Here is a 23,305-nt window from a genome sequence, read left to right as displayed (position 1 = left end):
GGGATGTAAGTTCCGATGATTCCGTTACGATTTTTGACAGAAAATTGCGTCGTCATTGCGCGAAGAAGATTCAAAGCGCGAAGGCAGTGTTACCGCGGTAACCGTCTTCGCTGTTCGCCTACAAACCACTGCAAGTTGAGGCTGTCCTAACAATGCGCATTGAAATAACTTCGGAGTACATCAGCACACTATGACGCCGCAAGCTTATCGGTGGCCCCTAACGAGGAAATGAACGCAGGCGCTGCCAGCAGTCAGCTATATAACTATGCAGTTTCCTACAAAAGTTATTAGAGGAAATTTTGGCACTTCAGCGTCTGCAGGAGCCTCAAGTAAGGTGCTTCAGTCAGCATGAACTTAATATGGATGTGCCTTAAGTTTGACATTTTAGCTTCAAATGGCTTTGTGACTTTGTAATAAATGCAATAATCCGCAATACTTATGCATCTGCACAGAGTCTGATTGCCTTCTTGTGCTTCAAAAAAGATATGCTTGCTTTGAAATTTAGAAGCCCTAACCAATGACGCCGCAGGAACATCTGAAGTCTCAAGCACGAAGATAAAAACAAATCCATTTACTAGCCATCATTGCCATGGTAAAGCTGAACAATCACAGCGACAGTTTCCTCTAGTTAGCATCTTCTTTTTTGAAACTCTATGGCTGTAACAATATAGGTCGCGACCCTTACAACCGCAATATTTTCCCGTGTCGCGTTAGCTTACTTGCCACGATAGCTCAGTAGCATTGCGTTCGGCTCCTGGAGCCGAATTCACAAAGCTTTATGTTCGCAAATGCTTTTTTGCCATTGGCCGACCGCATCCCCTAATGATATGTCAAGTACCAGGATTGGCTGAAGTTTGCTCTTACGAACAATGCTAGCATAAGAGATTTTTGTGAATGCATGCAAGCACTGAATTCGAGGTTGCGGGTGCAATAGTGGCCCAGGCAACGTCATTGCGATAAGGGAGCGGAGCAGGATTGCTTCCTTTAGATTTAAATTGAGGAACTTCGTAAGGACATTCCAGAATTACAAAATTAGCTTGTGGATTTTTACTATATGCGGCTATCATAATCCCAGGCGTTGTAGCCCCTAACTAATTAGCAGTTGACGAAAGAATGAATAAATCAAATTTCATGCTTCCGGAAGCCTTTGGCTTGAGAAATGCAATATTCATCGTGAATTTTGGTAATGAAACGGCTGCCCTAAACTTCGTTACCGTCCATTCTTGCACAGAAACCATGCATCGCCATTCTTTCACGCCTGAGAACGGTACTCTTGAAATGATCGCACTTGCACTTTCTGATATATCACAACCGGCACGCGCTAGTTAGCCGTTAATCACGCAGAAGTGCTTTCTAAATGAATGCTTCTGGTATTAGCAGTGAGCTAGTGCTAGTGTACATGTAGACAAGCCGTACTGATAGTGCCGAGTAAGTACTCAAGGTGTCGACAGCGCGAAATACAAATCCTCCCCACGCAACGTGCACGGAGCCGCACCCTCAGGAATCACGGCCTTCACGCAGCCTCGCAGAAACAAAAATAAACATACTGCTCACCTTCTAGGTATTACTTGGAATAACCGTTCTTTAAGGAATGCTCGATTGCAGGATGTATTCGTAAAATAAATAAATAAATAAATAAATAAAGAACTTGAACATTGCAACATAGCAGCAAATCTCCGAACTGCACATGCTGGCTTCTGGGGCATTGGTATAGCTAGCACGAAATGGGCACAATGTTAGAGTAAAGTACTCAGTGAATTGTGCATTGTTGCACGAAGGTAATCACAAGGCATGGGAGCACGACGTGTTTTTCGCCACCCCCAATTTCGGGTTCCGTTGTTGCCTTCTCGATAATGAACGAGTGAAAAAAAATTACGCTTGCAATCAAGTTGCGTACTTGTTTTTCCAGTTTAGTCCATATCAGCGCTGCAGTAATCCCGTCACACTGTTCAGTCTCCATGGCGTCTATTGAAAATACACCATGCCTGAGAGGCAACACTGGCGCAATACTTCAACCCTTAACGAGCGAGCGAAGTGAACCAAACGAGCGCCAAATTTTCCATTGATGTCAGTGGTCACAACACGTCAAATAATAAAACTGATCGCGTGGGTCTCCTTTCAGGTACAGTGTTACTGGGCGAAACAAAAGCGCATAGTCCAAAACGAACGGGCGACGCGGCTGTTTGGCCTTGCTTTGCTGTGGGAAATTACGCTTTACTTATGTGATATGAAATAAGCGGTTCCTTTGGTTTACGCAGCGCGGGTGCTGAACCGGTTCGTGCGCCATTACGAGCCGCTGTCTTACGAACCCGTCGGCGTGCGCGGCTTGGGACGCTGGAAGCGATCGGCCACCGCTCATCGACACGACAGCAGCAGGCCACGCACGGTACAGGTCGCCTTCAAGGCCCACGGCAGGTGAGCGTCTCTCTCTCTCTCTCTCTCTCTCTCTCTGTCTATTCGTACCCGTCGACGTCTTTCAAGAAGAGATAATTCTCGTGGATCGAAAGCCAATTCAAGTTAAATGCTTCCCCGTGATCTCTGTACCATCATCTTGCTCCTTCCTTTCTCCGTCCTTTTTTTTTTTTTGCACCCTTCTCTTTCTGTGTTTCTTGTTCTCAAAGTTGACTTGTAGGAAGACTCTAACAGCTCTATCCAAAGGGAATAGCCACTTCTTCACCATCGTCTTCCCCACACCGATTTAGTCAAAGCAGCAGCACCATCATCTTGCTCCTTCCTTTCTCCGTCATTTTTTTTCGCACCCTTCTCTTCTGTGTTTCTTGTTCTCTAAGTTGGCTTGTAGGCAGACTCTATCCAAAGGGAATAGCCACTTCTTCTTCACCATCGTCTTCCTCATACCGACTTAGTCAAAGCGGCAGCCTGAAAAAACATATAGCAGTTGATTTCGTTGATTCCCCTGGCTATGAACTCGTTTACGACGTCAACAGATACTCCTGTCAGTGTCCAACACCTGCAGTCGCTGTTCAAAACTCGCTTAACTATAGGCAATGAAGAAAACATGACGACGATGATAAGGAAGTGGTGACAGCTACGACGCGGTGGTGCCATGACGACGACGACGACGATGACGACGGTGGTGGAATTGCGACTACAACGAACACAGGACGGCGGACGACATCGTGGCATAGCGGAGGAATGAATCATAGCCTACTTGGAGTTTTTTTTTTCTTTTTTTTTAAATTAGCACTGCCATAGCATTTTCGACGTTTTCTTCTCTTTTTTTTTTTTTTTTGCTTTAATATGACTGTCATGGACCTCTATACCTCAGAAAACATGATGGAAAGCTTCCGACTACCCTGTAGAATTCGCTATAACAGCTTCTCTACAAAACAGTTTCGGTTTCGTTTCCCGAGTGGTGCATGTGTCAAGATGGCATGACGACGATGGTGGTCACGTGGTGGGTGCAGAGCATTGCGATGTTTCGGCACACGGTCCGGCTCTCTCGGTCGTCTTGCCACTCTGCTACCAAAATACCGCGACGATATCCTTCCAAGTGATCACCTTCCCTGCGTCATGTTGCATACAGCTCCTGAGAAACGCAACTGAACTTATTTATAGAGAACCTAGTGTAGTGAGTTGTTAAGTGAGTTTGGAAGCTTGAAATTATTTTTTGTAAAGATTCGAGGTCCACAACAATAATTTAACGCGGAAGAAATGAAAAGTCAGAGATATGTCAGTCGTGCATTGATTTTACGGTACGCTGGGTACTTCGCACAGTAGTGAAGAGGACCTGGAGAGAGATAGAGGAAGCCCGGTTTCTGTCTGCTGTTGCAGGTAATAGAGGACAGCACAGACACAAGACAAAGTGACCAAGTCAACTGTTATTTTTTCGAGTAGTGGGCTGGAGATCCCCTAAATGAAGTCAGATATGTGGATGGGCATCCCCAGACAACTTTAGGCTGTTCCATCAAGTCACGCCAGCTATCGTACGTCTTTAGTGCCAATCGACAGAGTTTGAGTAAAACAAAACTTGATAAGCGTCTTTCTTATAACATAATATGCGATACACGGCCACCTTGGTATTGTTTTGACCAAGAAGAGAAAGCACAGTTTGGTCATTTTTCATTTCTTTTCCAACGCTGAACGGGCTCAAATTGCATTATTTCGCCACGTACTTCTAGATCGTCTCGAAACATTGCAACAAACACGAAGTTTGACGGGCTCCTGTTGGCGCGGTCAACGTTAATCTTCAATCGATACTCATCTAAGTCACAATTATCAATATGCACCTATATTAGTCGACTGGCCAAAATTTCGGGTCAGTCCTGAAAGTCGAAGCAAACATAAATATCGCTTCATTTTTAATTTGTATACCTTGATTCTGCAAGCAGCATGAAATCATTAGTTATGATTTTCATTTCTCTTCTCTTTCTTTCCTTTATTTTTCACTTTCCTTCCTTTTCTCTCTCTCTCTCTCTCTCTCTCTCTCTCTTTGTACGTGCCACTGCAAATGCACTTCATTCCTGAATTGGTCACCGAACCACCACTATGGCGAAGGAACAATTAGTAATCCCGCGTTTACCTGTTGACATGCATGCCGTGGACAGGCATGCTTTCGATTGGTGAAACGCCTAGTCTGTGGTTCCGATATGAAGTGCGTATAGTAAATTATTTCTATTTACAGAAAATTATTGTGCTCTGTTCAGCCCTCTTGTCTGTTCGCGCTTTCGTTATCGTGCATCTTCGCACAGATTCACACAGTTAGCTCTAACGTTGACGGCCGGTTTAGTTTTTCGCTTCCGCAGGCACAGCGCAGTGAAAGCTGTCGCGCCCTCCTTCCATGAACCTCAAGGGAAGGAGGGAGGTTACAGTATATACGGACTCGAGAACATCGGAATGCGCCTTGTCCTAGCACAAAAGAAAGTAGAGCGGGGACATTGAAACCATTCTGCGCGGCCGAAGCAATTATGACCCGCAACGTTTAATTTATCTCCCGCCGGCGTTTCAACACGGCTTTGACTTACTCCTTAGGGCAACGCAGTGTTAGTCCCGACATCTTTGAGTGGAGCACTCTCGCGTGTGACGTCAGAGGGGGAACTCCGCTGTCGCGCGCGCGCTCACTACGTGACGGCAACTTGGCTCTGTCGGCCGACCTGCTCTGCTCGAGTTCTTGAAATGCCAGTCTGCAAGTTTGTAGAACAGTGTATATACGCGATGGTTCAGGCCGCTATTTCCGGTGAAGTCGAGCAGCGTGGCCGTCGTCACCACACTTCGTGTGGAGTCATCACTATACAGGTGTTCTTTTTTTTTCTTTTTTCCTTTTTTGCTGCACCAAATTTTTCAAAGATTGCTTATGGAAGATAGCACTATTCTAACCCTTGATCTAAATTACTCGGTGAGGCGACCATTACCTCTATGGCAAATCAATATGTTCAATTGAAAAAGTAACTTGATTATACGCTATTTAACTGTTTAATTAATTACCTTACACCACATATTTCAATCTACGAATTATAGCCGCTGAGTTCGCACGGCGTATTCACTTGGAACGAGTTCTCGGGACAGCACCAGTTCCGAGATATTAATTTTCAAAGTGTCCGCTGAAATGCATGGGTGTTCCAGTTACCTTTGGACTTCAATGCATGAGACAGCGTTTTTTTTTTTGTTTTTTTTTTAGGAAAGTAACTGGAACGCCTATACAATCGTTTGTGCTATCAGCCATTGCCAAACTTTAGAACTTTCGGTGCAGCTCAAAAAAAAAAGAATACCCTGTACGTGTACGGCCTTTTTTTTTTTTCTAGGTATACTTTGTGGCCCAAAAAACATTTCTTGAAAAGGGACAGAAGAAAGGGAGACAGTGAAGCGCCAGAGGGATCTGTCCCTTTTCAAGAAATGTATTTTGCGCCACAAAGTATACCTAGGAAATCTAAGTGAGTGAGTGAGTGAAAACTTTTGAGTCTTTCAAGAGTTTCGCGGTTAGGAGGACCCTGGAAAAAGGCCCGAAATATAGTTTTGAGCCAAAGCTTACTGCTCCACAGCTCCTAGCCATGGGTAGAAGCATAGGAGACAGGGTTGAGGATCAAGACCGTGAACGAGTTGTCGGTGAAGCCGTGGACTGCGTCCTAAAACACGCACCGTGTGGAAAATCAGGTACGCCTCCCATAGAGAAAATTATAAAGAAGCTAAAGAATGATGAGCTTGAAATACTACAGGCAGATAAAGAAGGCGGTTTTGTTGTCCTGCCTAAAAACCTTATGAACCAGAAATCCATGCAAGCTATTATTAAGAATTTCAAAGCTGTTCCCTTCGACCCAAAAAAGCAAAAGAAGGCCGCCCTGAAGCTACTCAAAGACTTGCACCTAGACTCGTTACGGCAGCTTGTGAACAAAGCGGAGACTGATTTCCTTGATGTTTTATTCACTTGCAAGACACACAAGCCTGAATACCCTTTCAGGGTTATTGTGTCCGAGAAGACGTCATGGCAATGTCATGTAGGAAAAGTTCTGCAAGGCCATCTCAAGATGTTGCAGATAAATGACCCTTTCCTGGTAAGAAGCTCGGAAGAAGTTATCTCGGCCATAAATGAAGACCAGGGAACCGCACTAACCACATTTTCAGTAGATGTAGAGGACTTATATTATTCTGTGCCGCGAGATGGTTTGATGTGCGCTGTGCGCGATAGGATAGAAGATTTCGGGGAAGTTAATTTTCAGAATTCTGTGTGTGTCAACAGCGACAAAATTTTTTAGCGCTTTTAAACTTTTATCTTCATTTAACTGCTGTTAATTATGATGGCCAATTCTACATCCAACGTACTGGCATCTGTATAGGATCAGCCATCGCCCCCATTTTATGTGACATTTTTTTATCCTCGGTTGACAATGTAATTTCTGCTAAATTGGTTGACATGCCTGTAACGCGAGTGTTTAGATATGTTGACGACTACTTAATTGTTATGAAGAAAGATTCCTGTATGCATTTTCATGACGCGGTCGAAGAAATTTTGAACCTGTTCATCAACTCATCGGGAGGACTTAAGTTCACGTATGAATTGCCAATTAACAACCGTATTCAGTTTCTAGATATTAACCTCTGTTTTTCTTTGGACGAGCACGTATGCTGGGGATATCATCCCAGATCTAAGAAAACCTTGTTGAGTTACGACAGCGCACACTCTAAATTGATTAAGAGAGGCATAGCAACAACGTGCATTAAGGCAGCACTTAGTAAGTCATGTGAACATGAGTGCGATCATAGTTTTTTAAATCAGATATCGCTACTACAGAACGCAGGCTTTCCCAGTTCTGTGATCACTTCAGTATGCGAAGCCATTTTGCAGCAAGAGAAAAGAAATTCCGATGCTTCCCAAAAAGAAAACAAAGACAAAAGACTAGCGCACGTGGTGCCATACCTACACAAGCTGTCTCACAATCTGAAGAAAATTTCCAATAGACATAATATTAATTTGGTTTTCAGTGCCCCGTGTAAGTTGTCCTCGATATGCAATCGCATGAACAAGCGCGAAAGGCACCTATGCACCACTAATCATAAAACTCGTTTCACTGAGTGCAGGCGCAATGTCATCTATCAAATACCGCTAAGCTGTGGGAAATATTATATAGGTCAAACGGGACAGTGCTTCAATGAAAGAGCTCGTCAGCACAGCACTAACCTAAAGAATGGCTATGGGAGTCATTTAGCTGGACACTGTAACAAGTGTCAATGCACCCCCATATTTGAAAAGACTAAATTCATAGGGAAAGGAAAGAGTAAGAAGGAAAGGGAAATAGTAGAGGCCTTTCATATAAGAAAGGAAGGCGATAAATGTGTAAGCACTCCCTCTCTTGCCTTGTCGGGAAAAGAAATCACATTTTTAGAAGAAAGATTAAAATGATGATTTGCAGATGTTTTTGCGACTGATGTGCGCATGCCTATGCTGAAGAAGGTATAAATGTCCGGTGATTTTCAAATAAACTTCCAGTTGGCAGTCAGCGCTTGTCTGTGGTATTTGTTTCCTTGTGTCCTCGTCTTTTTCGCGGTTTCACCTCAGTTCTACGAGGTCTCCGTCGTCTTCATCTTCTTGGCGCTGGCGACTTGAGACTCCTCTTCAGCAAGGGTGGGCCCCTATTCCAAGGCTCCACTGAGTCGTGCTGCATCACTCGCGTGCTGCACTAGGGCCCTTTGGGCCGTGAGCTCGCTGCTGGTGAGCCGACTAAGCACCAACTTGCCCAAGAAGAAGTCCTTTTGGTGTACGGCCTTGGTTAGGCATCATTGCGGTTCCGTTCTCGCGGCGAACTCAGTCATTTGTCTGCCCTTTTTCGACGATGAACTGTTGTAGCATTTGGCCTTCGGCTACTGCGTCTCCACTGTAACACTGTGTTTGTCTGTCCAGCGCGTGCTACGTGTTCTGTCGCCCACTCTGTTGGCCACACACATTCCAATTGTGTTGCTGCCCAGCGCGGTAATTAGATCAAAAAAGACGTTTGAGGCCATTCTCAGGAAGCGAGAGGGTCGGTGCGGTGCGTTGATTCATGCACTGCTTTACCATCACTGACCCAAAATTCCCTACAATGGTACAAAGGCGCAATAAAATGTCCACAGGCGTTTCTTTATTTTTCTTGTTTTATAACCATATCTTTATTTCTACGCTGATAAAGTGATGCCTTCCGAGTGGCCTCCGGTAGTCTGACAGTGTGTTGAACGGAAATAGCCCTACTAACCTAAACAAACAATATTTTTTGCATTTGAAAGTGGTACTCAGATTTACTTGCAAGGAAATAGTGTAACGTATGCTTGACGATCGCCAAACATGACAGTGTGTGGTGCAACTAATGTTGGAGCTAGACCATTTATCGCTGAAAAAAAAAGATTTTTCTGATAAGAAAAAGTTTTTATATATGCAACACCGAGTGGCTAGAATTGTAAGCAAAATTTAAAACTTGCATTCAACTACAAGGCCACTTAGCCGATTAGAAGTTTTGGGAACGACTCCGGCGGTTGTTCTTCATTTCAAAAACGTGCCTACGCTCTGGTTTACTCGCTTGGTGTGATGTTTTATGACTGAGTCGCGAGGTCTTGTCCCTGCCCGCGAGGACTGTGGTTATAAGAAAGAATTTGAATAAAAAAACTAAAATTCTAAGATTTTACGTGCCAAAATTATCATATGATTATGCGGCACGCCGCAGTGAAGGACTCCGAATTTATTTTGGCTCCCTGTCGTCGCTTAACGTGCACCTAAATTGAAGTATACGCGAGCGTATTCGCATTTCGCCCCGCCTAAGCACGTCCGCCGCGACCGGGGTCGAATAAGCGACCTCGAGCTTAGCAGCGTAACGCCATAGCCACTGGGCTACCACATCGTGTAGTGATATAACAGACACGTTAAATATACAGCGTTTGTTGCCTTCCTAATGCGGTCGTATATAGAACTAAAACTAAACAAAATAGGCAGTAGTTGGGTATCGCCGTGCTATGCGAGACGCAGACAGAGCGCTAGAAAACGCATTTAAAGGAAGTTATCCTATAACTGGAGCATAGCAGAGACATATATACTGGTCCCCCGGATGACGTCACCGGAGCGCCGTTCGCAGCGCCGCCATCGGTCGCGCACGAGGCCAACAGGGACGAGCAGGTTATCTTTTGTGAAGCAGGGGCCAAGTTCACGAGGCTTTTCTTTCGTAATTGCTGTTTGCCGTTGGTCGGCTGCCTTCACTAATAATATGTCCAGCACCAGGATTGGCTACAATTTTCTCTTACGAACAATTTTAGCGTAAGAAGTTGTTGTGAATACGGGCCCAGATTTATCTCACCTGCAATTATCGTCTTCGCTCGAACATCTTCGCTTGTTCTGTCCGCTTGCGTTAAGTGATTGCGAGTCGTGCACATCGGCGTGTCGCCTTGCAGAGAGTTCCGGCTGCAGTTGACTCAGGACCGGTCTGTCTTCTCCGAGGACTTCGCTCTGGTGACGAGCAGAGGGCGCGTCCAGGCCAACCTCGACCACATCTACTCCGGACACGTTGCAGGTGCCCGCGTGTTTGTGTCTCCCACACAGTACTCCTCAGTGTACCCTTTACTATAAATGGTTTGCATTGACCACATATTTTACTCTATATTTCTTTTGTTCGAATTCACTTCCTTTTCAATGCTTGGACTAAGTGGTCTACAAAGACAAGAACAACTTCTATGACAGCGAGCACGAACCAATAACAAAAGGCAAATAGAACAGACTTGGGGACGAACTGTAAGAGACGAACTGTAGATGCGTGCCTGAATGCCTGAAGACGTTGACAGGAGCAACAGCACCGGTATTCTAGCCATATTAGTGTCGGTGCGACATTCTGTGATGTTCTGTTATAACAGGTAGCATTGGAAATGTTCTTGCGCTCGGTTCCTTGAAAAACGACAGGATCAAAATGCACTTATTATGAATACCGGTTTGCCCCAACAGGTAAACATAGGACGTAACTTGTACATTTTACGTCCATATATAGGACGTATGGACGTAAAACTTTCGCGCTCTCTTTGTGAACGCTGCGTTTTAGCATATCGACTTTAGCGCCGCTGACGGGTAATCAGTGTTTCTGGAATACGTTTGCGCTAACAATATATCTACGCTCTAACGCACTCTATAACAATTTCCAGTAAACGTTAACCAACCTTTAAAAAATTGGCAGTGGCTTAGCTCGGCTATGCCAGGATATACGTAGCGAAAGCTAGGGCGTAGCATGGTTAGCCTTGGTTAATCTTGATTGCAAATCCAGGTCAGTCTGGATGTCTAGCTATGTTGCGGCGTTTAGCCAGTCGTTCGGCGCGCTGTTCGTCTGTTTCCTGGGCGATTCGTTTCCTCTTCATCTTGTTCCGATGTCGATTCCAGGCCTCCTCCTGCTTATCAGAATTGTCGCCGTCCATACTGCCGCCTCAACTGTGGTTGCGGCGCACGCGAGCTCTCCTTTTCAGTCCTCCGACATGTTATAAGGCATGCGACGCAGCTGGCAAAGTGAGCGGAGCCGAACGAAACGACGAGGAATGCGGTGTGACGTCATACCAAACGGCGGGTCGGGAAAGGCGCGGCGCTGCGCAGCGGCGGAACACCTGTGGCTAGGTGCTTCTAGTGGTCCATGCACAGTAGTGACTAGGGAGGGAGAGAGAGAGAAATATCTGCGGCGAGGTGCGCGTTGTGACGTCATGTGCCTCCTCGGAGCACCGTCACGGCGAAATCGCAAGTTCGCGGCCAGTAAAGCTTTCGCTTTAAAAATACATATCAGAAGACCTGTACTGTGTTCGATCCTCTGTCCTCTTACGGCACAAGGATAATTGTCGTGCACTAATTACATGGCTAATTAGTGAAGCACACACACACACATATATATATATATATATATATATATATATATATATATATATATATATATATATATATATATATATAACACAAGCCTCTGTGCATCGGCACCGTCAATGCTTGTCGGTCACCTCGATTCTACGCGGTTACGTTAAATGCTCCACCGTGGACGTTGCGGTGTCTTCATTGGGTCGCAGGCGCCCCCGGCAGCCGCGTGGTGGGCTCCCTGGTGGACGGCGTGTTCAGCGGACGCATCTCGCTGGCGCCCGGTGACGACGACGGAGACTTCTACGTGGAGCGCGCTCACACGTCCTCGGCCACGTCCCCCCTCTTTCACTCGCTCATCTACGCCGCCAAGGACGTGAGCTTCGACGGCGCCGGATGTGGAGTGCACGGACCCGCGCGGAACGCTCCCATCGACACTGGACGCCGACACGGGCGCCAGCCGACGAAGGTAAATGAAGGAAGGAAGGAAGGAAGGAAGGAAGGAAGGAAGGAAGGAAGGAAGGAAGGAAGGAAGGAAGGAAGGAAGCAAGGAAGCAAGGAAGGAAGGAAGGAAAGAAACTATTTTTCAAAAAGAAAATTAGGCGAGCGTAGTTGGGCCTTTAGTCCATGGCTCCACTTGCGCTAGCGGCTCGCTGGGCTTGGTCCAGGAGAGCCACTTGGCTCTCCGTTCCCTCGTCCGCAATCCATGGCTCCCACTGCCTATTTAGCGTGAGTGGATGTGCAGTTATGTAGGGCTAGTAATATGTGAAGACCTCTCCAGGCACTCCCATGTGATATGTTGGACGACAAAGTTGAGCCTCCCGAAGGTGTAGGCTTACAGATACTTAACCCGAACACATCTTAAGTGTCATTTTTACTTGTCATGCGATTGTGCTGGAGATTTATGGTGGGGGTGTCCTGTATGAGCAAGGTTAATCAGGGGCGCTATGAAGTAAAGCTATTTCAAGCTTTTCTATTACAATTCTGCAACCAGCCCTCCATGGTTGGTCGAAAAATTTTTGGGCCACCCCCAGCTCGCCTGTCTCTCACGCGACGTCACGAAAACCGCTAAAATGCCCCATCTGTTATTATGTGTGCACCCTGATTGTGCGTGATTCGACCGAACGAAAGAAAAATGAATATTTCTCATTCGACGCCTTTTTCGGCATAATATTCTGCCATTGATCAAACGTTCTCGAGCTGCGCCCACTTCACCTGTCAGTCACACGAGGTCACAAAACCGCGAAAACTTACCGCGTCAAAGTGACGCGTATGCGTTAAAGATGTATTAATATGCCGAACAAACCTGATTTTCTTTAATAGCCGGAGGTTCCCCGTTCCAAAAGGAATAGAGGATGGCTGCCCACCGATTGCTCTGGCACAAGCTGCTGGGAGCGGCCGTGTGGCATGGATTTATTTGCGTATAATAAAGACTTTTCCGCGGCTCTATATACAACGTTATCGAGCCGTTTCGGCACGTATGCTACATCACTTGGCCGACTATTCTTTGCTGAGGATTCGTTCTGGCCGCATTTTTAACGTTCCGTTGCACGTCGCCGCAATTTTCGACCATCCACCGCAAGCTAAGTAAGGGGAAGCGGATCAATCACAGACGCCTGCACCGCCCTCTTCAGCCGGTTATCTGCTTTCACTGTTCTGGCTCGGCCCCATCGAATCCCTCTCCACTTGAGCATGCTCCTCGCCTCTTGTCAGCCAATTCGATAAGAAAATGTGCTCAATGTAGGCAATGCTATTCGCTTTGAAGTCAAAAGACGTGAACTCCTATAAACGAGGAGCGGGTTTCATTGGGCATATCAAACAACGCCGCGAGTTACCACCTGGTGCTTGCGTCGGTGATTACGTAAATTTGGCGTCTCGATAATGGCATAAAAACATACTGGAATAGCTTTGCGTTATAGGGCCCCAGTTTTCCTTCCAAAGCAGTCAATGTCTGCTCCTTTATACAGCCCGTACTACTCGAAGTTGACGCGCTACAGATTAGCCTTCGCTGTTTGGGTAAATCGTGACAGCCGCCGTATACCTGGACGCCAGTGTAAGGACAGGGGCGATACAAGCCGAGGTGATCCAGTAACTTCGGCGTTCTGCTGCTAAGCACGAGGCTGCGGGTTCGACACCCGGCCGTGGCAGTCGCATTCCGATTGGAGAGGCGTGCGGAAACCCTCGCGCACCGAGCGTATAAGTGCAAGTTAAATAACTCCAAGTGGTCCAAATCGGTAAGAAGCTGTCCACTGCGACGTCGCTCATGACCCCAGCGTTGCTTTGGAACGTCACACTTCGTGAATTCAATGAAGCGGCAAGTTTCCTTGCGCTTGCATGCAGAAGCCATCATTATCTTATAGAGTCAAAAGCATTAAGCCCTTTCGAACTGTACATTAAAGAGAAAGGTAAATTCATCTCTGTTTGTAAATTACCTTTTACAGTATGCCAAAAAGTTTGCTCTTGCTGTGACAGGCGGCTTTATAAGCCAGAAAAGACGCAACGATGAAGGACGGCAGGGTGGCTCCAGTTGCCACACCAGTGCGCCGTAACTCCGTGGATATTGATATCGTCCGCTCCGGATTAGCTTATTTCATTTTATGGTACATAACGGCGGACATATTGACATATTGTAAAAGAGGCAAAGACTAAACTTGGCAAGTTTCTAGAATCCTTATGCCCCAGAGTGTACTGCATAAAAAAAAAGGAATGAATTATTGAAATATGTGATGTCCCACTGGTGTACTGACCATCAAGTTCCCGTGCGATGTTTAAGAAATAAAGCTCTGATCTTCCCTTTCTCTTCAACTAAAGAAGGTCTTACCACAAAATTAACAATAGTATAGTTTTGAAAGAATAATTTAACAGGTTAAACTGAGTTCGCGTTTCTCATTAGTGACCTTTTTAAATACCTTACCATCCAAAAAAAAGATATGCTTATGGAGTATAGTGTTTAACCAAAGGACGAGGCATTGTGCCAGAACTGCACTGCATAGGCGCCACGTGTCATGAAAAAGAAACAAAAAGAGCTCTCTGCGCATTGGACATTCCTTGTTTATAGCACACTCAGTGATATATGCATTTAGTGCGAGGGGTCATGATAGTTTGCAAAGGAGTTAACCTAGTGTACAGATATTACATATGCGGCGTTTAAATGAGAGATTAAAAATCAGGGCGCACTGCGGTTGACAGCGCAAAGGTAGAAAAAATTAAGTAAATACAAGCACAGGTTAGAACAAGTTAAAGTTTTGTCCACATAATTCTAAGCATACAGAAGCCTACTGAATAATACAAGCAATAACGCAAAGCGTTGGAATAACTAATATGACTTATGGGGGCATCCAACGAGCGTGCGTCGCTTATAGACCGCTGCGGATTAGCATTATATATATATATATATATATATATATATATATATATATATATATATATATATATATATATATAATACCATAGGAAGCCAACACTGTCCCCAAGGACTTGGGGACTGTCCCCTATGTCCCCAAGGACATAGGGGACATTATTTCTGCTTTATCAATGAAACAAAGAAACGATAAAGTAATGGAAGTGAAAGTGGATGAAAAAAACAACTTGCCGCAGGTGGGCAACGATCCAACAACCTTCGCATTTCGCGTGCGATGCTTTACCAGTTGAGCTACTGCGGCGCCGTTTCCCCATTCACTTTCTTGGGTAGTTATGTTTCCTAGTAGAACCCTGGGAGTGTTAGCCAGCGCCACCACTTAACCTCCTTTCTTATCGTATATATATATCGAGAATATTACCTTACAAACTTCCTCAAATAACATGATCAATAGTATACTTGTGCACTAAATCTCAGGCAAGTATACGAGTGCCAGAATTTCGGGCAGTAAAAATTTCGACCGACCCAAATCGGCGCTTGTTGTGTCGGCTCTGCTTCGCCATTCGTGTCTTTGAGCTGCAAGTATGAGTGTGTTTTCTTTTTTTTTTCTTTCTAAGTGAATTCGCGCCAGCCATAGCCCTCCAGTATGTAAAAACAAACCATCGCATTTGAGTCATCCTACCTACGGATTGTACTTCGCTTCTTCCCTGTATAGCCTTCCAATGTGAGGCGAGCCAAACGCTCCGTGGCGGCTGCTGGAGTGGCGGCGCCTCCAGCATCGCAGGCCGCTGATGCCAGCGGCTTAGGCAACTGGTCGGCGGCGGATTCGGGTGCATTTCGGCGGTCGTCCGGTCGACGAGCGGCCGTTGAAGACCCGCAGGGAGACGCCGGTCATCGCCAGGGCACGAACGTGCAGCGCGTGTGTAACATCGAGCTCAGCGTCGACCACACCTTCTACGAGGTGGGCCAGACAGAGACACTCGACGACTGTCGCATTTTGTGCTGTTACAGACAGATAGATACCGAGCTCGTTGTACAGCTCTGTAAGCTTTCAATGTTCTCAAGTTGAGCGTTGACCGACCCGACGTTCTAGCGCCGTGTCGAGTAACTCACATGCGAAAGTAGCGAGACCAAGCACGTGCGCGCGGAGCGTCCTCCGGTGTCCGAATCCTGGTTCCGAACGTTGTATGCAAAGCCGTACTATTCAGTACATTATGGCCCCTTTGGAAGTCAGCATGGGATGCGACAGATGGAGGCGTACCGTGGGATAGAAGTTGTATAAAGAGACATAAAGTACTTCAGACAGGCTGTCCGACGTTTCGATTGGTGGACCTATCTTTGTCAAAGGCGGCTTCGTCATCCTTGGCGTCTTAGTTTTAACGGTTTAGTAGGATTATGTCGCGTGCTGCTGCTGTCGGCGTCGGCTGTCTGTAAAAGAAGTGATTGAAGAGAAAATTAGTGTTGTCATTTCGCATTTCTAGGCATCGTGGTTGGAAAGAACGGGTTCGGAAACGAAGGGAACGGGGGCGGAGAAGAGGGGGCAAGTGGAGAGGAGGTGGTAATATAAGCAAAACGAGAGAAAAGGGGGGAGAGGGGCGATGGGGCAGTCTGAGAGAACTGGTCGCGAAACCACAGCTGTGAGCTGCATACGTTTTGTCCGCTCATCTTTGCTTGCAACTACTTGTTGTAACCGCTGTGTGCGCACTATTGCCACGGAAGACGAGGGTCAAATGCAGTTTGTTCAAAAACACATGAGCGCATTTCTGTTTGCGGTTAAGCACCGCTGCTACGTCGATATGAAGGGAACAGCCCAGCACATGACGCTGGATAGTAGAACATGTCGGGGGCATGCGTCTACCAGGAAGTATGCGCAGTGATTATCCGAGACGCGGCATTGACTGTATCGATCGACGCTCCCGCGAAATTATTAAAAAATCAAAGGAGCTGTTCAAGCCGGTGAAAATGTTTGTACATGCATAAAATGTGCCTAATATACCGGCTTTCCTGTATCGCTATTCTCATGTTTTACATGTGGTTGCGATATATTAGTCGTTGGAACTGCTATCTCGCTTTTCAAGTCGTCATTTGTGTTTCAAATTTGCCTACCGAGCCTCAATTGTTTTCCGGGATCATTATAGTCCAAAATGGTACTAGACAGCGTTGAGGTATGCGAGTTTAAAGAAAGGTGGCAGCATTAATCTTTAACTTATGCGCACAACATTGCACGACCACACTTTCTTCGCAAGCCCCTACGATGACTTTAAACACGCTCAAGAACCGGATCGCACAAGCTTCTGGGCATAGCAAGGCGAGCCCCGACACATGTGGCGGCACCTTTCGGCAAGAAAAGAAAGTGGTGCCAGACTCGCACTTCTTTTGACGTGTCGTCACTCCACCTAAACTATTTCTAACACCATGGCTGTGGCTATGCCGGCAAAGAACATCGATCATTTTATCGATGATCAATTTGGAGTTAGGCACACGTAACGGGAAAACCTCCACAAACTTCTTCCCCAGAGCAGAGTAGTGCTGCTCTTCCCCAGTGCAGAGTAGCAGACTAGAGCGCACTAGCTCAGGTCGACCTCTCTATCTTTCCTATCAATAAATTCTATTCATTCATTCCACAAACTTCGTGAACTTGTCCAGCACCACCATGATGTACTTGTGGCGCCGCGGGGTTGTGGGCAGTGGCCCGATAAGGTCCACACTTAGCTGCTTCATTGGGTGGCACACAACTCGAACTATCAGTAACGCCTCATTGCGTGCCACCCTCTTTTTGACGAGAAAGAGTTTGCGCAAAGTAAGTTCTGACCACGGCCCATATTCACAAAAAAATGTCTTACGATAGAAGTGTTCGTTAAGGAAAATTTCAGCCAGTCCTGGCGCTGGACATATTATTAGCGAAGGTGGCCAGCCAATGGCGATAAATACATATGAATAAAGAGCTTTGTGAACTCGGCGCCAGAACTTTCGGACAGGGTGACTACGGGAACTTAAAGATCCAAAGTACGGCCGCGATAACGCTAAGCCTGTTCTTGTCGCATGCTTGCCGCCAGTGAGCAGACAGCTGGCGACAAGGGGTTGAGACCAGGGGTGCGCTTGCTCTATATGGGTGTGCAAGAGTAAAATACTTTTCCGCCGAATTCACAAACCCCATCATTCGTACGTTCTCTTTGCCATTGGCCGTCTCTATTGATTTGTCCAGCATCAGGATTGGTTGGGATTTTCTCTTCCGAACAATTATAGCGCAGGAGCACTTTGGTAATACGAGCCCTGCTGGTCTATACATAACAGAAGTATATTGACACGTGAACTCGTTTATCTTTTACGGATGAGCGCTTTTACCGTCCTCTAAATGTTATCGCTCAGCGCAGGACGCGTCTAAATGTATCGGAAGTTTCTAGAATGTTATCGATGCTTCTATCCGCTGTCTGTTGTCGCCGAACCTTGTGTAATCTGATTGCATGTATGCGCGACGCGAACAGCGTAGAACTTTGTGGAAAGCATGCGGGTCCCAGCGATTACTCTGAAACATTCGACGACTGATCCATAAAAGCCGACGCGCTTGACCCGCTGATCAGATTTTCGACGATCGCCGACTGTGTTCGCCGCTCTCGTTGTGCTTTAAGTGTAGCCTGTTTTGTGGGCACAGGTTCGCCCAATAAAAGCTAGTTTTTTTCTTTCACAGTATTGCTACTGTGTTCTTTAACGTCACTACCACGTGACAATATAATGGTCTTTCGGAGACATGACGATGCATTAGCTTGCGTATGTTCACAAAACTCCAAGCATCACTCCTTGTTTTATGGGCTGCCAGCTGATCGAAAAGCTGAATAGTGAAAGGGGACGCTCCACGTTCTAGGGAATCGAGAACATAGAATTCTCTCACCCATGTTTGTACTCCGTATGCAAATGAACACCCAATGTGGCTGAAGAGAAAAATATATGCAGGATTTATTTGAAGATGACTAACTTGGGTAATAAGCGCAACCAAAGACAAGCACACACAGGAAGGGGATACGAAGAAAAGCGCGACTTCCAGCATTTGTCTTCGCCTGCCCTGCCTCTGTGTTTGGGCTACGGTTCGTCTTTGGATGCGTTAATATTGAAACTCAAGATAAATTCGGGATTTTATAGGTGAGAAAACACCGCTCTTATTATCAGGGGCGTAGTAATGAGGGACTCCTGATTAATTTTGACCACCCGGAAACATTTAAGACACGGCCGTTGTTGTCCGTGTCCCCATTAAATGTCCCCATCCGAACCCCCATCGAAATGCGGCCGCTGCGGCCGGAATTTGATCCCGCGACCTCGTGCTTAGCAGCGCAACACAATATTGCCACTAAGCCACCACAGCGGGCGTTGCGCTAATTGCCGTCGTCACCTATGTAAGACGAAATAGCCAAACAGCTAGTCCTTCTTAACTGACGAGGACAGTCGACGTAGGCGAAGCTTCTCGTTGTTTGACTGTCTTGTCCCCCTCTCGCCTCCCAATCGACACATATTGGAAAAATCAGAGCCTAACAAGATAAAGTACACAAGTGAAGGAACATGATGAAATAGTTGCTGCACTGCAACACCTTGAATGTTTTTTTTTTGTTTTTTTTGCTCGTGCTTTTTGGTTTGATTCAAGCCACTTTCAATACCGAAGAGATTAACCGGCTTGGGGCTCATGCAGGAAGAGTGAGTCGATACACACTCGGCTATGGGTGGCATACCGCGGCCCGATGCCGCTTAACTCGACAAACTCGCTGGTTTGTAATACCTAGTGACCAGTGGCTAAATTCAATATGCCTTTGCTGTGAAACCATGAAGCCGCAAAGTGAATAACACGCGCATATATAACTGCAGGGTCGCATGATAGTGTAATATTCTTATTTATCCCGTTCTGGGGCAAATCAGAATCCACACTGTGATTCCCCGACAACTGCGATAGATAATTATGCGAAAAAAAAAAGATGACCAATACGAAAGTTGTACGTCAGCACCCTTTTAATGCGTGCTCTGGCCTCTTCTGCGGTGGCGATGGCAACTCGAACTTCGAGGCGAGACCGCCGTGTTCTTCGCCACAGGATCCCTGCACTTCTATAGAGTTCTACGCTTTCTTCCCTCTTTCAGATGGTGTCATCGGACATGTACGGCGACGCGGCCAAGATTCACGCGGATATCACGAGTCTGGTGCACACACATGTCGCCTCCGCCACGGAAATCTTCGGGAACACAAACTTCAACGGCATCACAGACATCTCGTTTGTCGTCCAACGTTTGCAGGTACTTTCAGTGCGCGCCGTCGGCACTGCCAAATTCTGTTTTGCCGATAAAAGTACCTATTCACCGACCGCAAAAAAAAAGATCACACACGACCAGCGAAGTCTCACTGGTACGGGCAGAAAATCTATTTTTCGGTTCTTGTTCCTTCTGTCCAAGGTGGCCGCTGAACAGTGAACCTTTACGTTTCTCAATCATTGGTTATTGCGCCATTAGAGTTGCAACCTACAGTAGACGTACTAGCTCACGCTCATATTAATCGAATGCCACAAAAGCGTAGATGCGGAAAACAGCAGTCGTGACAGCATCTTACGAAGGTCTGTCAAAAATTAATAAGAAAGAAAGCTTCAAAACACGTATCAAATAACAGGCCACAATTGCAATCCATGGTTTGAGGCTTTCACTTATCAGCGCAAGCTTACCTGCAGGGTGTCGATGCCAACGCCGGCGCCGACACCAATGCAGGAGTTTCTGCGACGCAAGACACTTAACGCTCTTGCGGTAAAGAATGTGGCCGGTCACTGCGGTGCTAGCTTTGCGTGATCTCTAGTTGAACTCTGCGTAGCAAGATGTCGCTACCAGCGTTGTTGCTACGGTAACTTGGTATTCCGCAAACGTAAATGCGTTGGCAGACACGCTAAAGCCCTCTTTAGCTTATACTTTAAAAATTTGGAGGTCGCTTAAGCTTCATCTTTAAGAGTGGAACATGATAGCATTCAAAGATCCCTGAGTGCTTATCACGCTTCCCGACAACTGCAGCTTATGTAACCTTCATGTTTACCGGATAAAACGCTGGCAGCGAACGCTATGTACCAAAGCGAGCTTTCTGGTAGAAACGCGGCCTCTTGCGTTGGTCGCGGATGTGCGGAAGCGAGCGCCATCTGTGTGGTGTTGCAAGGAACAGGGCGCGCCACTCTATGAATGGTAGAAGCGCTTAAAAAGTGGTTTCTGTTTGCGTCTTTGCGTAATAGAAATATGTTTTCTCGTATATTCAAATTACAATCCGACGCTACCATGCCTGTAGTTTCTGCATAAATTGTACTTTGCCATTTTCTGAGGCATATTACTTTGCAAAATTCGATTAGTTCAGTAACGCCTCTGTGCTACACGGAGAGCCTGCTTGGTAAGGTATGCGTGGTTCAGAGTAATTTTTCGTTCACAAGGCGGTCGTCGGCAGACACCGGAAGCCGACGCCACAGTTTCTGCGACATGGGTCTCTTAACGCTATCACGTTAGTGCAATACAGCTTAAAGTTCTGGAAGATGGGAGACATTGACGGAAGCAGCGCGGGTAGCGCCATGTTGTGACGCTTTTTTAAATCGAAGCTTTCTATGTCTCACTGATTCGTCCGTGAGCGCCGAAAATGCACTGCAGGAAAGCCAGCTTACACATCTGCGTAGAACACTGCAATTTACATCCGCAGCACCGTGCCAGCGTCGACTGGTGGGGCCGTCCCTTCCTGATAACGGCCCGAAGCGACGAGCTCAGCAAGAATACCAGACTACACTGGAAGTGCAAGTTGCGTCTTCTAGGCTTGACACCACCCCTGTCGCGATTCACTGAACTTCCCTGCTTATCGGAGACAGCTAGTGCGCGTGAACACGGGCCGTCTTGGAATCTGGAAAAAATAAATCAAAGCCCCTATCTTAAAGAAAGATGGTCGAACGCCACGCTATCCAGACGAACGGTATATACCTGTATTGAATTACGCGCGTCACGCAATGTATTCCCGGCCGTCCCCATGGGTCGGCCGTGGGCGCAGCGCACGGCAGAAGAGGAGGCTGCCGTACGCGAACATAGAAGCGAGTGGGATCGTGCCCTTAAAACCGTTCCCGTGTATCGGCAACGGCATGCAGAAGCAACGTGGGAGACGCTTGTGCAGTCGAGATGCCTACTGGTCTTGTGATCGTCAGCGTGTACGTCAGACCGAACAGGTTTCGTTGTGGCAAGGAAAAGTTCCTGCCAGAAACGATGAAGACCTTAAAGCCGCATAGCACGCCGAACCTTGTGTGCGGTGACTTCAACATCGCTGTGGCGAAAGAACGTCAAATGGATCGAGAGTTTCATGCTGGATCGCTACTCGTTCAAACTGAAGACGCTACAGAGACCCACGACGCAACACCGTTCCTGCGTCGATCTAACGTTTGCAAGAAGGCTGTGTCACGTTACGATGGCAGAGCCTCTGACCGTCTACCACAGCGATCGCAAGGCAATACTGTGCAAGTGTATAGTCGTCCGTGAAGGTGCGTCTGCGTGTAATCAACGACTACGTGATCTAAAATAAAGGCTATGCAACTTAACGAAATGTGTCTTCATTCAACTTCAACGTTCAAAAAATACAATCCTAAACAAGCAATCAAATCACGTATGCATAGCGTCGGGTCGCTCAGCATTTCTTGGGTTCGTTACGTAGTCGTTGGCTTTCGACTTTGACTCTGATTCAGTTTGCATTTGGGGAAAGCTTCGCGTTCAACCATCTTTAGTGGCTTTTTTTTTTTACTACGACGCCACGGAAACGTTTTAGTGTTACGTCATTGCTTGCGCAGAGACGGAACAGACAAAACAAAATGCACTGTTCGCTAATGATAGGTGTGGTGGACGCCTTTACTCCAGCATATATGGAGATCATCAACTTTACAATTGGAATTTTATGTGCCGTAGCAGACGTCAGAGTCACAAGATGGCGCCACCGGTGCCGGTACGCGCGTCTTTCTATTTGGTGTCTTTCTATTTAGTATTTAGTAAACATAGTTAATGGACAGGCTAAAAGAAGCAACGCCGAGAGGATGACGACGCCAAGCGTGCCGAGCCATCACGCTTTGACCCTTAACGTTTAGCGTATTCGCCTTTATCTCACGTCTCGGTGCCCCTTACCACTCCAGCACTTCCCTTTCCTACGGCGCGCATTGCACTTCTGCGTCGGGGGCCCTCTCGGGTTGTTGAGCGAGAAAGACTCACCACGCCAACACACGCGGCCGCGGATCGCCGTCCCAACACTCTCGTAACACTCTCCCAAGGTGAACTGAATCGCGTGGTTCGCAGGCCAGCGGGCACTGTAGCGCATAAAGAGATCATGGCTGTTCCAGGACTGAACGTCGTTTCTGGTTTGCTGCTCCCTCGCCGCAGATCAACGACTCCAGCGCGTGCGAGGGCTCGGTGCGCCGGTCAAACCCTTACTGCGCCGACACGCTGGACGCAACGCACACGCTTGTCGAGCTATCCAAGACAAACCATAACAATTTCTGCGTCTCGTACCTGTGGACGTACCGCGACTTCCCGGGTGGCACGCTGGGTCTGGCGTACGTTGCGGAGCTCAACGGTATGTCTCGTGGTACTTGCGCGGTATTATATGGACGGGATTTATATTACCGTGCGAGTATTATATGTACCGTATG

At 46.8% G+C, this 23,305-nt stretch overlaps 1 protein-coding gene across 1 annotated transcript in view; it reads left to right on the top strand.

The window, feature by feature from the left end:
• Positions 1 to 23,305, top strand: part of LOC126522433 (disintegrin and metalloproteinase domain-containing protein 10-like) — a 45,787-nt gene that overhangs the window by 295 nt on the left and 22,187 nt on the right. The window contains exons 2-7 of the mRNA XM_055066641.1: positions 2,259 to 2,415; positions 9,862 to 9,980; positions 11,497 to 11,753; positions 15,358 to 15,603; positions 19,761 to 19,913; positions 23,037 to 23,238. Coding sequence (XP_054922616.1) covers positions 2,259 to 2,415; positions 9,862 to 9,980; positions 11,497 to 11,753; positions 15,358 to 15,603; positions 19,761 to 19,913; positions 23,037 to 23,238 — 1,134 coding nt within the window. The remainder of the gene's footprint in view (positions 1 to 2,258; positions 2,416 to 9,861; positions 9,981 to 11,496; positions 11,754 to 15,357; positions 15,604 to 19,760; positions 19,914 to 23,036; positions 23,239 to 23,305) is intronic.

The sequence above is a fragment of the Dermacentor andersoni genome, chromosome 6, assembly GCF_023375885.2.
Source record: "Dermacentor andersoni chromosome 6, qqDerAnde1_hic_scaffold, whole genome shotgun sequence".
Classification (NCBI taxonomy): Eukaryota; Metazoa; Arthropoda; class Arachnida; order Ixodida; family Ixodidae; genus Dermacentor; species Dermacentor andersoni.
This window is presented reverse-complemented; position numbering and strand designations above follow the sequence as displayed.